The sequence below is a fragment of the Ciconia boyciana genome, chromosome 7 (genome assembly GCF_034638445.1).
Source record: "Ciconia boyciana chromosome 7, ASM3463844v1, whole genome shotgun sequence".
In the NCBI taxonomy this organism is placed as follows: Eukaryota; Metazoa; Chordata; class Aves; order Ciconiiformes; family Ciconiidae; genus Ciconia; species Ciconia boyciana.
In genome coordinates, this window is record NC_132940.1 from 68,016,522 (window position 1) to 68,032,322 (window position 15,801).

The 15,801-nt window shown below is 41.5% G+C and overlaps 1 protein-coding gene across 1 annotated transcript; it reads right to left on the reverse strand.

Annotated features, from left to right (window-relative positions):
* Positions 1–571: 571 nt before the first annotated feature.
* LOC140654132 (tubulin alpha-3 chain-like) lies at positions 572–15,647 on the reverse strand. The gene is made up of 5 exons (XM_072867158.1): positions 15,539–15,647; positions 3,440–3,662; positions 2,778–2,926; positions 1,155–1,835; positions 572–924 (listed from the first exon to the last, which is right to left on the reverse strand). Exons 2-5 carry the CDS (start codon positions 3,558–3,560, stop codon positions 619–621), a joined length of 1,257 nt encoding a protein of 418 aa, XP_072723259.1. The 5' UTR covers positions 3,561–3,662; positions 15,539–15,647; the 3' UTR covers positions 572–618.
* Between the last annotated feature and the right edge of the window lie 154 nt (positions 15,648–15,801).

The following is a 15,801-nucleotide window of genomic DNA, read 5'->3' on the forward strand; positions in this document are numbered from 1 at the left end:
AAGACAAAACCAAACCTACAAAAACCCCAAACAAAACCCTAAAGTTTTTTCTCCTTTTCAGGATTGAGGACTAAAAAAATTTAAAGTAGTGGGGCTGCAGTTTTTACCTCAGCTGAGTGTCCTACAGTTTAACTGTTCCCAAGTGTCTATAAAGCTATATTCATCTTAACATACTGTTAAAGGACATGATAATTTTTTTTTTTTACTAGGCCAATGGATGAACGTAAAAAATGACAGTGCTCTTTTAAAGCAGGTAACAGATCTGCTCCTTTATTTTCCTTTGGAATAGTAACAGGGTTATCAGTACCACAACAGCCTGAAGTAGAAGCGGTTTCCTGCTTGTGAGAAACCAAAAATCAAAGAGAGCGTATCTCGGAACATGTTGGATCACAGGAAAGTGCACACAATTTCCTGATTTCTTCTGTAATTTGCGTGTGACTAGATGCTACCAAAACCTGCCATCTCAAATGGTCCTCACTCAGTGAGTATACACATAAATAGTAAAGAAGAAAAAAATAGAAGGTAGAACCTTTAAAACTTTATTTGAAAACAGTCAAACAAATGAACAGGGTTCTGCAATTCTTTTTCTTTTTTTTTTTTAATAAATTTTTCCAGACTTCAGTTTTCTAAATATTCATCTCCTTCTTCAGCCTCTGCTTCTACTGAGTCTACACCGACTTCTTCATAATCTTTCTCAAGGGCAGCCAGATCTTCCCGGGCTTCAGAAAATTCTCCTTCCTCCATTCCTTCCCCAACATACCAATGTACAAAGGCACGCTTAGCATACATGAGATCAAATTTGTGGTCGAGGCGAGCCCATGCTTCAGCAATAGCAGTTGTATTACTCAGCATACACACAGCCCGCTGCACCTTTGCAAGGTCACCACCTGGCACCACAGTTGGAGGCTGGTAGTTAATGCCCACCTTCAAGAAAACAAACAAGAACTTTCCTTATGAGTGCTAGGGCTTAAAGACTTATTTCTGTTAACAATTAAAAATCACCATGGTTATGAACAAATAAAATAGCTTACAGTTATTTTGGACTTCATCAAAATATTTAACAGGGACACTACAACACTCTAGAATGTTACCTCTGACTACTCTACAATTCCTAATAATTGAAACATCAAGCACTTAAAGCGCTATGCAAGTACCTTGAATCCAGTTGGGCACCAGTCCACAAACTGAATGGTACGTTTGGTCTTGATAGTAGCAATAGCTGCATTGACGTCTTTGGGAACAACATCACCTCTATATAGCATACAGCAGGCCATGTATTTGCCGTGGCGAGGGTCACATTTTACCATCTGGTTGGCTGGCTCAAAACAAGCATTGGTAATTTCAGCCACAGATAACTGCTCATGATATGCTTTTTCAGCAGAGATGACAGGGGCATATGTTACCAGGGGGAAATGGATTCGTGGGTATGGAACAAGGTTAGTTTGAAATTCTGTCAGATCTACATTGAGGGCTCCATCAAAACGCAGTGAAGCTGTGATGGATGAAACAATTTGCCCAATTAATCGGTTTAAATTGGTATAAGTAGGACGTTCAATGTCAAGGTTACGACGACATATATCGTAAATGGCTTCATTATCTACCATGAAGGCACAGTCTGAATGCTCTAATGTTGTGTGGGTAGTTAGAATTGAGTTGTAAGGTTCCACTACAGCAGTGGAAACTTGTGGTGCTGGATAAATCGCAAACTCTAGTTTAGATTTTTTGCCGTAGTCAACAGAGAGCCTTTCCATGAGCAGAGAGGCAAACCCTGAACCAGTGCCTCCTCCAAAACTATGAAAGATAAGGAAACCTTGCAGCCCGGTGCACAGATCAGCCTATAATGGGGTAGGAAAAAAGTGGGAGGGGAAAAAAAAAAGTTATTGATGATTTTGGAGAAAGCATTATTAAAATAATCATTCAAAAGCATTTCTTTAAGTTTCTTAGGTTTAGATTGTTATAATAAAAAACCAGCATTCTTGAAAGGTGGTCTTCCTTTTTTCTTGCATGTCTTTTACTCAAAAGTACTAGTGCCTCTGCACTAGTAATAACTAGTAATAACACAGAAAATAACTTTTTCTTAATAGGAGTATTTTAATATTTTGAACTTGCTTTATTGTCTTTGACACCATTTTAATACTACTGAAAGCAAGAGCAGCTGTGCACCACTGTGACAAGTTACTATAAATTACAGCTGGGTTACAGCTTTAGAATCTGTTTATGTTCCCATTCTAGCTTTCAGCAAGTATCAATTAGATGTTGAAAACAAGTTTGGGTTTTTTAATTTTTGTCATTTTAAATAGACAATCACTATTTCACTTTGAATCATATCATCCTACTTGAGTTTCTCACAATGCAATGTCAAGATAAAAAAGACCTAGAGAAGTAATTAAAGTTGCTAAGCATTCAACCAAAACCTGAGGTTCAGGGCACTAGAAATATTTTGCGTGACACATAATGGCATGATTCAAACTGAACAAACAAACAAAGTATAACAACATTGTTACACTTGTTTAAGGCTTTTCTAATATGTTTCTGAGGTATCCTTAAAATACTTTCAAATAATGGTATTTCAGAGCCTAAAAAATTTCAAGCTTTACTGACTGAATTTTTATTTAACTGGGGTGGGGGCGGAGATGTTTTGTTTTAAAGAGTGTTTTGTTTTAAACAATCAACTATGCACAAAATTCTTGGGGAAAAAACATAGCAACCCATCACTATAGACAGCTATAGAGCTGCATCAATTATTTTAAATACTGACTTGCAGCACGAATCCTTACCAGTTTGCGAATGCGGTCTAGCACTAGATCAACAATCTCTTTTCCAATGGTATAATGGCCTCTGGCATAATTATTGGCTGCATCTTCTTTCCCAGTAATGAGCTGCTCAGGATGGAATAACTGCCTGTATGTGCCTGTACGTACTTCATCTACAAAGAAACAAAATACCACAACATAAATTTGATCTGTCCAGTTCTGTGTGTGCTGCCTAGTGTCTACACACTTAAGTGCACATGTTAAAAGACTGCAGACAGCATCCCTGACTATACGCAGTTTGTCTGACCAGCCTAAAAAGTTGGCACAACTTCAGCCCCTTTGTTTAGGGGAAAACAGCAGGCACTCACAAAGCACCATTTGTACCTGAGAACACAGAGGTCACTCTACATTACAGGTATAGACAAGATTCCAGATAGCAATTAAACAAAGCTCTGAATGCAGTGCAGCAGCCTAGAAAGATTATCCAGAGTGTAAAAAAGTTCTATTGTTTTTCAAATGTTGTTAACCTGTAGACCATTATTTCATTTCTTTCAAATAACAATAACCTCAAATGTCAAAATGGCATCCAGACGCACATCTTTTAAAATCTATAGTGTTCTGAACAAACAAAAGACCATAGGGGATCTTCACTTTGACGCTGAAGATCTTTAACGCTGGGTACATACCAACTACGGTTGGCTCTAGGTCCACAAACACTGCTCTGGGAACATGTTTACCAGCTCCGGTCTCACTGAAGAAGGTGTTAAATGAATCATCTCCACCTCCGATAGTTTTATCGCTAGGCATTTGACCATCAGGCTGGATCCCATGTTCAAGACAATACAATTCCCAACAGGCATTGCCAATCTGAACACCAGCCTGACCAACGTGGATGGATATGCATTCACGCTGCGAATTAAAAGCAGAACAACAATAATGAGATATGGAGCTACCTGTCTTCAAGATTTTATTCTCGTAATAACTAGCCATCTCTGGGTTGTATCTTTTCATGATCTTTCTCTGCTGCAGTATTCCCTGGTTGCTCTTGAGTGACAATTTAACTGATCAAATTGTCTGCTGCTGGCACGTCTCTACTCACCTTAGTTGACCTGGGCTGACTGAGAATATTGGAAGGTCTGTGAACACATAGGGTGAATACAGATTCATCATCCCTTACCATGCTGCACATAATATCTTTAATATTCTGCCGAGTCTCTTTTTCACCTTCCTTTAGTTTTGGAAGACTTCTTTGTATAATATTCCCAAATTTCTTTGATTTGTTGCCAAATCACGTACTGGGTAACTGTTGCAAGAATCTTTCCTGCACAGGACCACTTAGTATGTTTTCCTTTATAATAAGCAGAGATATCTAAACCCTGGTAATTCATACATACTTGAGTTCCTCTCTGAAATCATCCGAGAGTCCCAATCAAATGTCATCTGCCCACTTTTAGCCAGCTCCTTTGATTCTAAGCAACAATGCCATGTATGTTTAATCTCTCAATACCTCAAATTTGTCTTACGCCCGAGATGGAAATAAGCTGTTTTTCTAGCTTACTGTTACAGTACATCCAAGAAAAAGCAGAGGTGGAAAAGAAAAAGAAGGGTGTCCGGGCTGCTCTTTCCTGTTTTCGATAGCTTCATCAAAACTTGTATCCTTGATTCCAAGTTTTAATTCTCACCCCCGCGGTTCTGTCAGAAGCCTTCTGCCAGCGAGACTAACTCTGTGCTTATTTCCACTTCCATTCACTTGGCACCTCGTTTCCAAAGCTTCCCCGCCGCCTCACCGCTTCCCGCGCCCTGCCGCCTTACTGCCGGGCGGCCCTCAGGGCCGGCGCGAGAGGCTCCCCGCACCCACCACCCCCTCGCCCGCCGCCGCTGCCCTCTCCAGAGCGCGCGGCCCCAGGCCGCTGGCTGCCGGTCCTACTCCTCTCCTCTCACTGGCTACGCCCAGGCCCCTGCGGCTCTGCGCGCCAGGACAGCCCGGGGCGGCGGCACGATCCGGTCGGCGGTCGCCGTGCTTTTTCCCGCCGTCTCTCGGCCGCCTGGGTCAGGTTTCCGTCTGCTCCTCACCTCTCCGCGCGGGAGGCGCCCGCTACGGACAGACCTTCGTTGCTTTTCTGCGTGTCTCGTCTTACTAGCCACCGTCCGGTTTCTGTGCTGCGCCTCCCCTCCACTACTAACTCTTGCACTAATTTCTCTCCTTCTCCCCAACCCTCCTGCCTTACTGCTACCGCAGGGACTTCACACAGAGACCGCCCGCAAGTCCAGCCGCGGCACACGCAGTCCTAAACTCCCCAGACTGCCGCAACAGAAGCGCTCCCAAACACCCTCCACCTCCCCAGCTGCGACGATCCCGCTCCCCACCATGACGCCTTGCTAAGCCGAGGAGCTCCAGCTGCGCCACACGACGCCCGCCGCCGCCTGTCGAGCGCCACCAACGGTCGACGGCTAACCGCCTCGAGCGCCACGCCCTCGCGTGCTGGCTTCCCATTGGCTGTTACCCGGGCGGTCCGGAGGCGATCGGAGACCGCTGATTAGCCGAGGGCGCTCTTCTCCCCACGTGGGGCGACGATTGCCATATGCTCTCCTGAAAGCGCGCGAGCAGGGGTGTGCCCAGAGGGCGGGGCTTGAGCTACCCTGGGCGGGGTGTGTCGGCTCGAGGCGGTAAACTGGGGCGTCGGGCGGCGCCCCCGGGCGGGTCCGGGCTGCTGTCGGCCGGGCGGGCTGTGGTGGAGGGCCGGCGCGGGAGCGCCTTGGGCGCCTCGGCTCGCACCGGCTCCGGGGCGTGCTCGGGGCCAGTGGCTGGAGGTGGGGGCGGCTGCGAAGCACCGGCTTGACTGGAGCGCGCTTCTGCGGCTGCCGTTTTCGAGGCCGCGAGAAGGCTGCTGCCCGTCAGGGCAACGGCATGAGGGCTGGCGCGCCGCGCCGGACGGGGAGGGGAGGGGAGGGGAGGGGAGACCTCTGACAGCCTGGAAATCCCTTTTAGCAGAAAAAGACCGGCACCTGGGTGGGTGAAGCTGGATGTCCAGAGCTGAAGTGAGCACGCTCAGTGGCTTTCTCGAGTAGCAGCCGGGCCACAGCTGGGTTTTTTCCTCCCTTTCTTTCCTCTTTCTCCCTTTCCTTTCTGTCAAAACTTCTTTTCTAGTGGTCAACATATCCCCTGTAATGCTCCCCATGTAGCATTCCTGCATGGAGGTTTTTCCTGGGAGGTACGTGAGGCTGGAGTAGGAGATCAGATTGGTCCACCAAATGCTGCAAATGCTTTATGCTTTTTTTGGCTAGCAGCAGAGAAGGTTATTTTTCTGTAACATTAGTTCTGCCTAACAGGCCAACAGAAATCTCACAGAAAGAAATCTAGCAAGAAGTCTTAATTTATTTTAATGTACTTCTAGTCAAAATTGGACAGGAAGGCATTACAATCAAATAGTCCTTTTTTTTTTTCTATCGAGACTTTTTTTTTAACTTGGGCATAGCTTATTAACAGCCTTGTACAACAGAAAAATTCAGTCTAGATTATTCTCTTTATGACAGAGTGAATGAAAGTTGAAGAAAAAACTTACTTTGTTGAGCCAGCTGCCTGAAAGTTGAAATGGGAAAAGAAATTCTATGTGTTATTATAAATGTCAACCTATTCACATTCTGTTACTGTCAATTGTATCCTTGCTCTGTATTTAAAAGCTGTGCTGAGCCAAAGAAGTTCTCTGTTTCAGGGGTCTGCCCACAAGGCTTGATTTCAGGTTATTGGTGGTAGTTAAGTTCTGTTTCTCTGCAGAATACAAGCCACGTATCTGTGGTTCTAGAAGAAAATAAAACCTTTCAAAAGAAACTACAAAACTCAATAGTGTTTTGTTCTTGGGGGTTTTTTTTTGAGATTGAAGCTAGAGTATTTTTCTATGAGATTGCAGTTGTTCCAATGCAAGTTTTACACATTTTTTATATGAGGTTTTCCATAATTTACAACCAATTGCATTTAAAGCTACATGTGAGGGACCGATTTAAAACTGAGGTTAACGCCCGGTTCCTGCTATTGTGTTGAATTTTTTTTTTAACAAACCTTTTTAGAAAAGCAGTTTATACCTGGGAACTGGTGCAAATATGGCCATATTCTTACTAAACAGATTTTTCCCCATTGTACTCAAGAATCTAACAATAGGATTTTTACCATTTTAAATTTGTGTTAGTTTTATAGGGTCAATACTGCTATGGAATACTGAGCTGAAGGAGATCTATGGCATGACTTGCTTTCCCTGACACGCAATATTTTGTACATAATTTAAATATATGTATGTCTATCTCTGGTTAGCTGGTGGATTAGGCTGTTTCACTGCTAAGTTCTGTAATACACAGAGGACTAGGAGTGAGCAAATAAGATAACCCTCACACACATATAATCATATCCTAAGCTGAGACTGGTGTTAGCGGTGAGGTTGTATTTAAAGTCAGAGATGCCAGAGGCTGAAGTACCTTCTTTATTACGGAGCCTTTCAAGCCTGCTGCGTAGAAAAGGCTTGCAAAGACAAATTAATTGTGTACTAAGGATGACCTAGTTTATGGTTGAAATTTGACTTTGGCCTTAGAGCTAGAGTTAATTTAAAGCCCAGGACAGGAGAGTTTTAAGAGGTAGGTGTACTTCTTGATTCTGAAAGGCGCAGGCCCATAATGAAGATTGCCATGATAAAAGAGAATGTAATTCTATCACTGGTGTTGATGTTTCATCCATCCTGAAGCTTATGTTTAGCAATGTGACTAAGGAGTCTGTTTAAGATGCAGTTTTAAAACCACCAAAGTAAGTTGAAAATAGGCCCATTTTGGCTTTTTTTTTTAATTTATTGTCCTCATTTTTGAAGGTGCCAGACACTTTATTGTGTCCAGTTCTTTATGCTGATCTACATCCACACAATCATTGCTTTCTATTGTGTGAGTTGTAACTCCATTTTGAAGTACAAAAGTTGGTAAAATTTTTCTTGAGAGTGAAAAAAAATCTGTTTGAATTATTTTGCATAAACATTGCATTAGAAGGGCTAGCTCTTAAGCGTAGGCACTTTCTCGCGTAAAATCCTAGCTTTGGCATATGAAGCCTGGAAAACCAGACTGGGAAGAATCAGATGTTGGGCAGAAGCCCTTTCCGAGACAAAGATGGCACCACTCGGCCTCAACAGCATTGGCATCTTTCCTTTGAATCATCTTTTGTATAGCGCAGCTAGCCTGAGTCTCCTAGGCTTGTCACCACTGCTTTTTGTCCCTGCTCCATCCCTTTCCTTTTTCTGGAACGGATACAGGGAAAATGAGATGTTGCCTACAGTGCTGGGAAGTCTTGAAACAAGCCTTGAGCTGAATGCAATCCTGTATCTAGTTTGGAAAACAAAAAAAGATGGGGGGACATATTTGCTTGTGACCAGTTTATCCTTTTTATCTTTGGGGTTTTCTTTTTATTAATAACCTACTAAATTTAAAGTTTCTTTATGTTCTACTTTTAATATATTAATATAAAAATGTATCATCTTTATAAAATTGCATTGGATTATTTGAAAACAATCAAGTATCATCTTACAGATCTTTCTCTGAGTAGCTTTTCTTGAAGAAGTTATGGAGGTGACTTTAAATGGTGGTGGTTTTCAGTATGAATGACAGATGATACTTCAAAGGTGGCCCTTTTTGGACTGGCCCCTCAGCGCAGGCAGGACAGAAAACAAGCTTTGAGAGGACAATATCTTTAGTTTTGTTTAGACAACATTGTCCTAATGTAATAGAAATATACTAAGGCAATATGTATAAGTTTCTGAAAGTGATAGTGCACTTAACTTCAGTGTTCCTCTTTTTCTTGTGCAACTTGCATCTGCATCTGAATTGTACACGTTTGTTTGTCTGCTTGAATCCTGAAATACACTGCAGTAGGAAAGGTTGACAGATTTTATATTAGCGTAAAATTTTATGTCCTTATTAGATGGGGTCTCTAAACCCATTGAGGGTCTTCAGATGTTTTGGCTAAGATTTTTTTCTTTTTTTTTTTCCCAGCCCCCTTCCTGTTCATTTCCTCTTGCGAGTCCTTTCACATTTTTTTAAAACTTCTATTTATACATTTTTGTTTTCTTACTATTTTATCTAAATTATTCTTGTATTGGTGCAAACCATCAGCCAGTCATTTGGAGCCAATAATAAAGGCGTAGTGTTTACTGTCCTGCAGTAAAATGGGACTTCGGGTACAGGCCAAGATGGGATAGGGATTAAAATGGGAGAGGGCAAAGTGGCCATGACATCAATTTTAGCACACCATCATTCCTAGGGTATCGCTATTTCCAGTGCCTTCCTAGCTAGTGACAACACTTACGAGTATATCATTCTTAACTTTTCATCAATATGTCTAATACATTTTAACATAACTTCAGGCAAGACACTGCTTGGGCCCTTCCTCCTTATCAAAACTATTTAGTATCATTCAAATACTATCATTGGCGGCCGGTCACAAGTGGTGTTCCCCAGGGCTCTGTGTTTGGGCCAGTTCTGTTTAATATCTTTATCAATGATTTGGACAAAGGGATTGAGTGCACCCTCGGTCAGTTTGCAGACGACACCAAGTTGTGCGGGAGCGTTGATCTGCTGGAGGGGAGGAAGCTCTGCAGAGGGACCTGGACAGCCTGGATCGATGGGACGAGGCCAATTGTGTGAGGTTCAACAAGGCCAAGTGCCGGGTCCTGCACTTGGGTCACAACAACCCTGTGCAACGCTGCAGGCTTGGGGAAGAGTGGCTGGAAAGTGCCCGGTGGAAAAGGACCTGGGGGTGTTGGTTGACAGCTGCCTGAATATGAGCCAGTAGTGTGCCCAGGTGGCCAAGAAGGCCAATAGCATCCTGGCTTGTATCAGGAATAGTGTGGCCAGCAGGGCAGTGATCGTGCCCCTGTACTCGGCACTGGTGAGGCGGCACCTCGAATGCTGTGTTCAGTGTTGGGCCCCTCGCTCCAAGAGAGACATGGAGGGGCTGGAGCGTGTCCAGAGAAGGGCAACGGAGCTGGGGAAGGGTCTGGAGCACAAGGCTGATGGGGAGTGGCCGAGGGACCTGGGGTTGTTCAGCCTGGAGAAAAGGAGGCTGAGGGGAGACCTCATCGCTCTCTACAGCTGCCTGAAAGGAGGGTGTAGAGAGGTGGGGTCGGTCTCTTCTCCCAAGTAACAAGACATAGGACAAGAGGAAGTGGCCTCAAGTTGTGCCAGGGGAGGTTTAGATTGGATATTAGGAAAAATTTCTTCACCCAAAGGGTTGTCCAGCATTGGAACAGGCTGCCCAGCGAAGTGGTTGAGTCGCCATCCCTGGAGGTATTTAAAAGATGTTTGGATGAGGTGCTTAGGGACATGGTGTAGTGGTGGTCTCGGTAGTGTTAGGTTTACCATTGGACTTGATGATCTTAAAGGTCTTTTCCAACCTATACGATTCTGTGAATGCTGAGCATCTTGTTTGGAGAAACATTGAATCACTCACAAATAGAGTATGCCTTAATTGGCAGAGAGATTTCAATAATTATTAAATTCACTAGTAAATATTAGAAATCTAGAGAATTTACAAATAGGAAGACAGTATAAAAATACTATAAACTAGCACACCTAGTAAGGAAGCAGCCACAAATGCAATTACTAAAGCAAGCATTGTTGAAGGTTACACTGCTTTGCAGTGGGGAGGTTATACATCTGTCTTGTTAGGCTATAAAATGCAAGTAGATCTGATAGCACTGTGGAGTTCCATTAATCAGTATCTCTTGTTGATTCATCAAACTTTCTTACCATGTAGGATATACTAATAAATAATTAATGACCCTTAAGATCTAATACTCGTTATCTATTCCTTTGTAGCATAGAATTTTTTGCTACTCCCATTTATTCTCAGCTGCATCAGGATAGAGTACAACATTAACTTACATTTTTTTAAAAACACATTCCCTCTTACAGTGGAAATCAGTGATTAGAATATTGTTAACGTTACTAACATTGTTTACATTAATTTATTAGTTTCTAGACCTTTCCTTATATTACACTTTTGTAATTGGCAGGCAAAACAAGGTACTCTATGCAGTAATTAATGGTATTTCCTGTGTTAAGTATAAAACTGTAAAAAAACCAACCAAACAAACAAAAAAAAACCAAAAAAAAAAAAACCTCAAACCTCCAAACAAACAAAAAATCCAACCCTGTAATAATTTTAGCATATTTACAGTGAAAATCATCAATTAATTTCTCCATATATTTTTTTTTACTGTTAAGCAAGGAGAACAATGTGATTACCTTTTTTCATTTTTACCAGAAATAGTAGCTAAAACAGTAGTGAAATTAGACTAAAACTGATGCTTTTTTGTGTATTGTTCTTGTTAAACTGTATAAAATTATAGCATGATTTAGAATAAAACAGGCTTTGTAGAGACTACTTCAAATGAGGTTCCACCTAGAATAAATGTACCCCACACTCGTGAAGCACCGCATCTGCTAACTAACATTAATCAGTTGCACCTTGTTCTTTTCACCAAAAGCAATAGAGCAGTTTACCTTTTATTTTTCTCAAACCCCCCCCCAACCAAACAAAAACCCTAAACCAACCAGCCAACAAAAAAAGAAAAACCCAAACCCAGAGAAAAGCAAATGACAGATTTGCTGTTAACAATAAGAACTGGTAAAAATTAAGACAAAGAAATTGCTATTCATTAATAGAAGCCAGTGGAGTTATGCTTAATTCATGTTAAGCATGAGCCTAACCTAAGCTGATGTGTTTCTAATTGCAGTGCTTTGGGTTTTTCTAAGGTAAGTGTAATGGAAGACATGCAAAGATGAACACAGACACCTTTATAATTCCATAAAAACAGATTAGCTTGTTAACTTGTTTGCTTTTAAGTCCCTCACAAGAAGATGATTTTTTTCATTCCTTAGGAATGCATAAATATGTCAGGGTCAAATTATTGCTAGGCAAATCTGCTGTGGACTCCTCAAATTCCTGCCCAATGTGACAATAGTTCAAGCTGGTCTGAGTCACAGCAGGGACAGAGGCCCTTGTCCCTTCCATGGAACTTGCACTGCTTACTGGAGCGACTTATTTGTGAGCCAGTTGCTCTAGACTCCTGCAAGCACAGGAGAGAAAAGCACTTCCACAGGATGATTTAGACTCTGAGCTCCACCATCCTGCCAAGATGCCTACTGTTTTCTCTCTCGGTGACCCATAGATCTATTTCACTCTCTGTCTCAAGACTCCAGATATGTTCCTTCCTGCATCTTCACACCATTGGCTTGCTGAAAGTACCAAATTATGGGGATTTACTAATTTTCTTACATTTACTGGTACATCATTGATGCTGACTTACTGGGCACAGTTCCCTGCTGACAGAGGCAGCTATGTCACAGAATTCCTATTATAAATTGATCTCAAAGATAACCATTTATTTTGGTCTCATTCCTTCTGGAAGGGTTATCTAGGACTGTCGTGGTTTAACCCCAGCCGGCAACTGAGCACCACGCAGCCGCTCGCTCACTCCTCCCTGTGGGATGGGGGAGAGAATCGGAAGAGCAAAAGTGAGAAAACTCGTGGGTTGAGATAAAGGCAGCTTAACAGGGAAAGCAAAAGCCGCGCACGCAAGCAAAGCAAAACGAGGAATTCATTCACTACTCCCCATGGGCAGGCAGGTGTGCAGCCACCTCCAGGAAAGCAGGGCTCCATCACGCGTAATGGTTACTTGGGAAGACAAACGCCATCACTCCGAACATCCCCCCCTTCCTTCTTCCCCAGCTTTATGTGCTGAGCATGACGCCATATGGTCTGGAATGTCCCTTTGGGCAGTTGGGGTCAGCTGTCCTGGCTGTGCCCCCTCCCAGCTCCTTGTGCACCTGGCAGAGCATGGGGAGCTGAAAAGTCCTTGATTTAGTGTAAGCACTGCTCAGCAACAACTAAAACATCTCTGTATTATCAACAGTGTTTTCAGCACAAATCCAAAACATAGCCCCATGCTAGCTGCTATACAGAAAATTAACTCTCTCTCAGCTGAAACCAGGACAAGAACCCAACTATTCATGTTGGTATCTTTTCTATTTATTTCTGATCTAAATGTATGTATGGGTAGCTACAACCATTTGTGCTTCTGTGAACAATTTTGGTTAGGTTATATAATCCTTTTCCTCTCTCAGGGGTTTGCTCTGTTGATATGTGTATAAAAATTAATCATATCCTACTTCTCAGTCTTTGTCTTAGTGCACTAAGTAAGCCAAGCTCTTTTAGGCCTCTCATAAGGCACATTTTTTATTCCTTATCACTGCCTAACTAAAGCTGATCAAACTTAATTGTCATGAACTTTGGTGTTTAGAATTCTGCACAAAGCTATATTCCATGTTTTACTGGCAAAACTTTTGTGGGGCCATTAATTCTACTCTCTGCTGGAAAAAGTTGTGCAGATAAATGCCAAGATAGCATTTAAATTTAAATTCTAGAATTATCCATTTACCGCTGACTGACTTGACTGTGTTCAACCCTTCCTGCTATCTTTTCATACATGTCAAACTCCTTCGTATACTCTTAGCTACAGAATTTCTTGTACATCTTAACCATTCTAGCCTGATGGGTCATGCGAGCTCAGGAAGATTTTTTCACCTTGACTCTTCATGGACGTAAATCTTTATTAAAAGGCAGTTATCCACACATATAGCAATGACTGTGTCACAGAAGAGAAAAAACAGGCCTATGCAGCATTGCCATCTTATGGTAATGATGGAAAAAAATGTTTAGTGTCAACAAAGGGAGAAATGAGAGGAGGTGTCATTGTAGACCACTCCTTTCACTTCAGGAAATGAGTCTGAGAAAGTAAGTTCTCAAAAATATTGGCTGTGGTTTAGAGCCTCTAAGAGGGACTGTGTATTCAGCCTTTTTCATGTATTCTTCAAGAGAAATTACAGTAAAAAAATGTCCCTTAAAAAAATCTGAAAGGACTTGACATTCTATCACTGCCGGATATTTTGTCTGTGGATTTGGAACTCCTGATGCAGAAAATACAGCCCTTTTGAAAACACAGGCAGGACATAAGCTGCTATACCTAACCTTTTATAGGATATGGTGTGTGCTGATCTTTGTGGTCTCAGCCATACTGATCGTATCAGATTGGAAAATAACCAGACTGGAATATTCCTTTATTTTATAGATGACTAAGTCTGTGTTTCTGGTGTATTCAGGAGAAGACAACAAAAATCTTCCAAGCTTTGTATGACAGAAGAAAAATTACAGGGGGAGGGGAGCATAAGGAAATAGTATGGGGATAATGAACAGTATAAATGAGTGAAGAAAAGTATTTGTTTCTGAAAGGCTTTTGATATTTAAAATTGTTCCTGTTCAAATGTGTAACAATCTTAAATATCGAAGTTATACGTGAAAGGGAGAGAGAGCAGTGAACTGTGCAAGTCTTAGCATTTCTGACTGCAAGACATTCTCTGTAGGTTTTCATGGAACTGCAGATGTTGGAAGCTCAGTGTTAGACTCCACTTCCCAGGTCTCCTGCCTTGCCGAGAAGTAGGATTGCCTTCAGTCTGCCACATGCATTGCTTTAAGAGTTAGGAAGCAAATGGGAACCCGTCCAGTTTGCAGAAGAGCTTCTGTTGGAAAATTACTGTAAATGAACTCTCTTTGTCACTTTTGGTTTTGATGAATGTGCAAGTCCTTATGGGAGAATGTTCTATCACTTTTTTCCTCCAAATGAACAGTTTCCTAGACTCTTGTCTTATAGTTTTCCTTGTAAGTATATGGCTTTACTTGTAAAAGCTATAATAGAAGTTTTATTTTGGTATTTGTGACCTGCAAATTTGCACTGACCAAAACAGGTACACGGACAGATTTTAAATTCCATCTCGAACCACTGAATCTGTGAGAAAGTGTCACTAATTTAATGAAAAACAGGGTCTTGCCTAGAAAACTACACTTCTGTTTGAAAGATCTCTGCAGACTGAAGTTAAAATTGGCTTCTAAAAGATGGAATAAGTCAGTCTTAAAACTATCTAGGACCATGGCTGTACCTGTATAAAGAGAAGAAATTATGTATTCGCATAGAAGAAAATTCTGTCAAAAATCAGTCTAACAATTCTGGGTTTCTGTCTTTGCCTCTGACAAAGTTAGTCTGGCAGATCTATTATAAGCCAATTAATTTATACATCAGATACATTAGATTTCAATGTTGGGACAGTTTGCCCCAATGGTAATCCTTACACAAAATTTGTTGTCCAAGCTTTAAGGATAAGTAATTGAAAAGCTGGGATTTGGTTTCTTTTTTCTTGTTGTTGTTAATGTTTTTTTGTTTGGTTGTTTTTTTTACATTAACCTGCATCTTTAGATAAAACTATGTAATTTTCTTTCATCTAGCATCCAGGTTTATCCAAGAAGACTGCTGCATAAATCCCTTTTTGACAAAACATTTCTTCCAATGGATAGCAGTGGGTGTCTCGATGACTTAGTGAAAGTATTTATTTTCAATTATTTAATGGAATGGAATGGAACCCTGGAATGGTGGGTGAAAGTATTCAGTTTTTAGCAAAGGAAGCTTTTAAAACTCGTCCTTTTTTTTTTTTTTTTAGCAGTAGGCCAATGAAGAAGAAAAATTCTATTTTCCTCATTTGTTGTTGGTTACAGCGAGTATCTATTTGACTTAAATTACAGCTCATTCAGTTACGATTTTTGGGAGAAGCTGTAGGAAGCTTCAGAGTGGTTTCATTTAAGGGACATGAAAATACCTTTCAAAAGGCTCTATCCTGCAAGGATATAACTGCTTTTAATTATCACTGACCTTGGCAATGATTGATGAGTTCACACACAGATACTTCAACAGATCTCCACAACGTGCGATTTCTGCATGAGGTAGCGTACCACGTGCTTTTACCTTGTTTAGTGTATTAGAGATGCTACTTGCTAAATCAGATTCTTATTTCAAGATAAACTTTCAGAAAAATCACATTCTGACAACCTCGTGCTTTGCCCTTTGCATCCTCTTTCATTTTCCGGGCATCTCTGCAAACTCGTAAACATGTTCTTGTCTGTAACTTGCGGTTA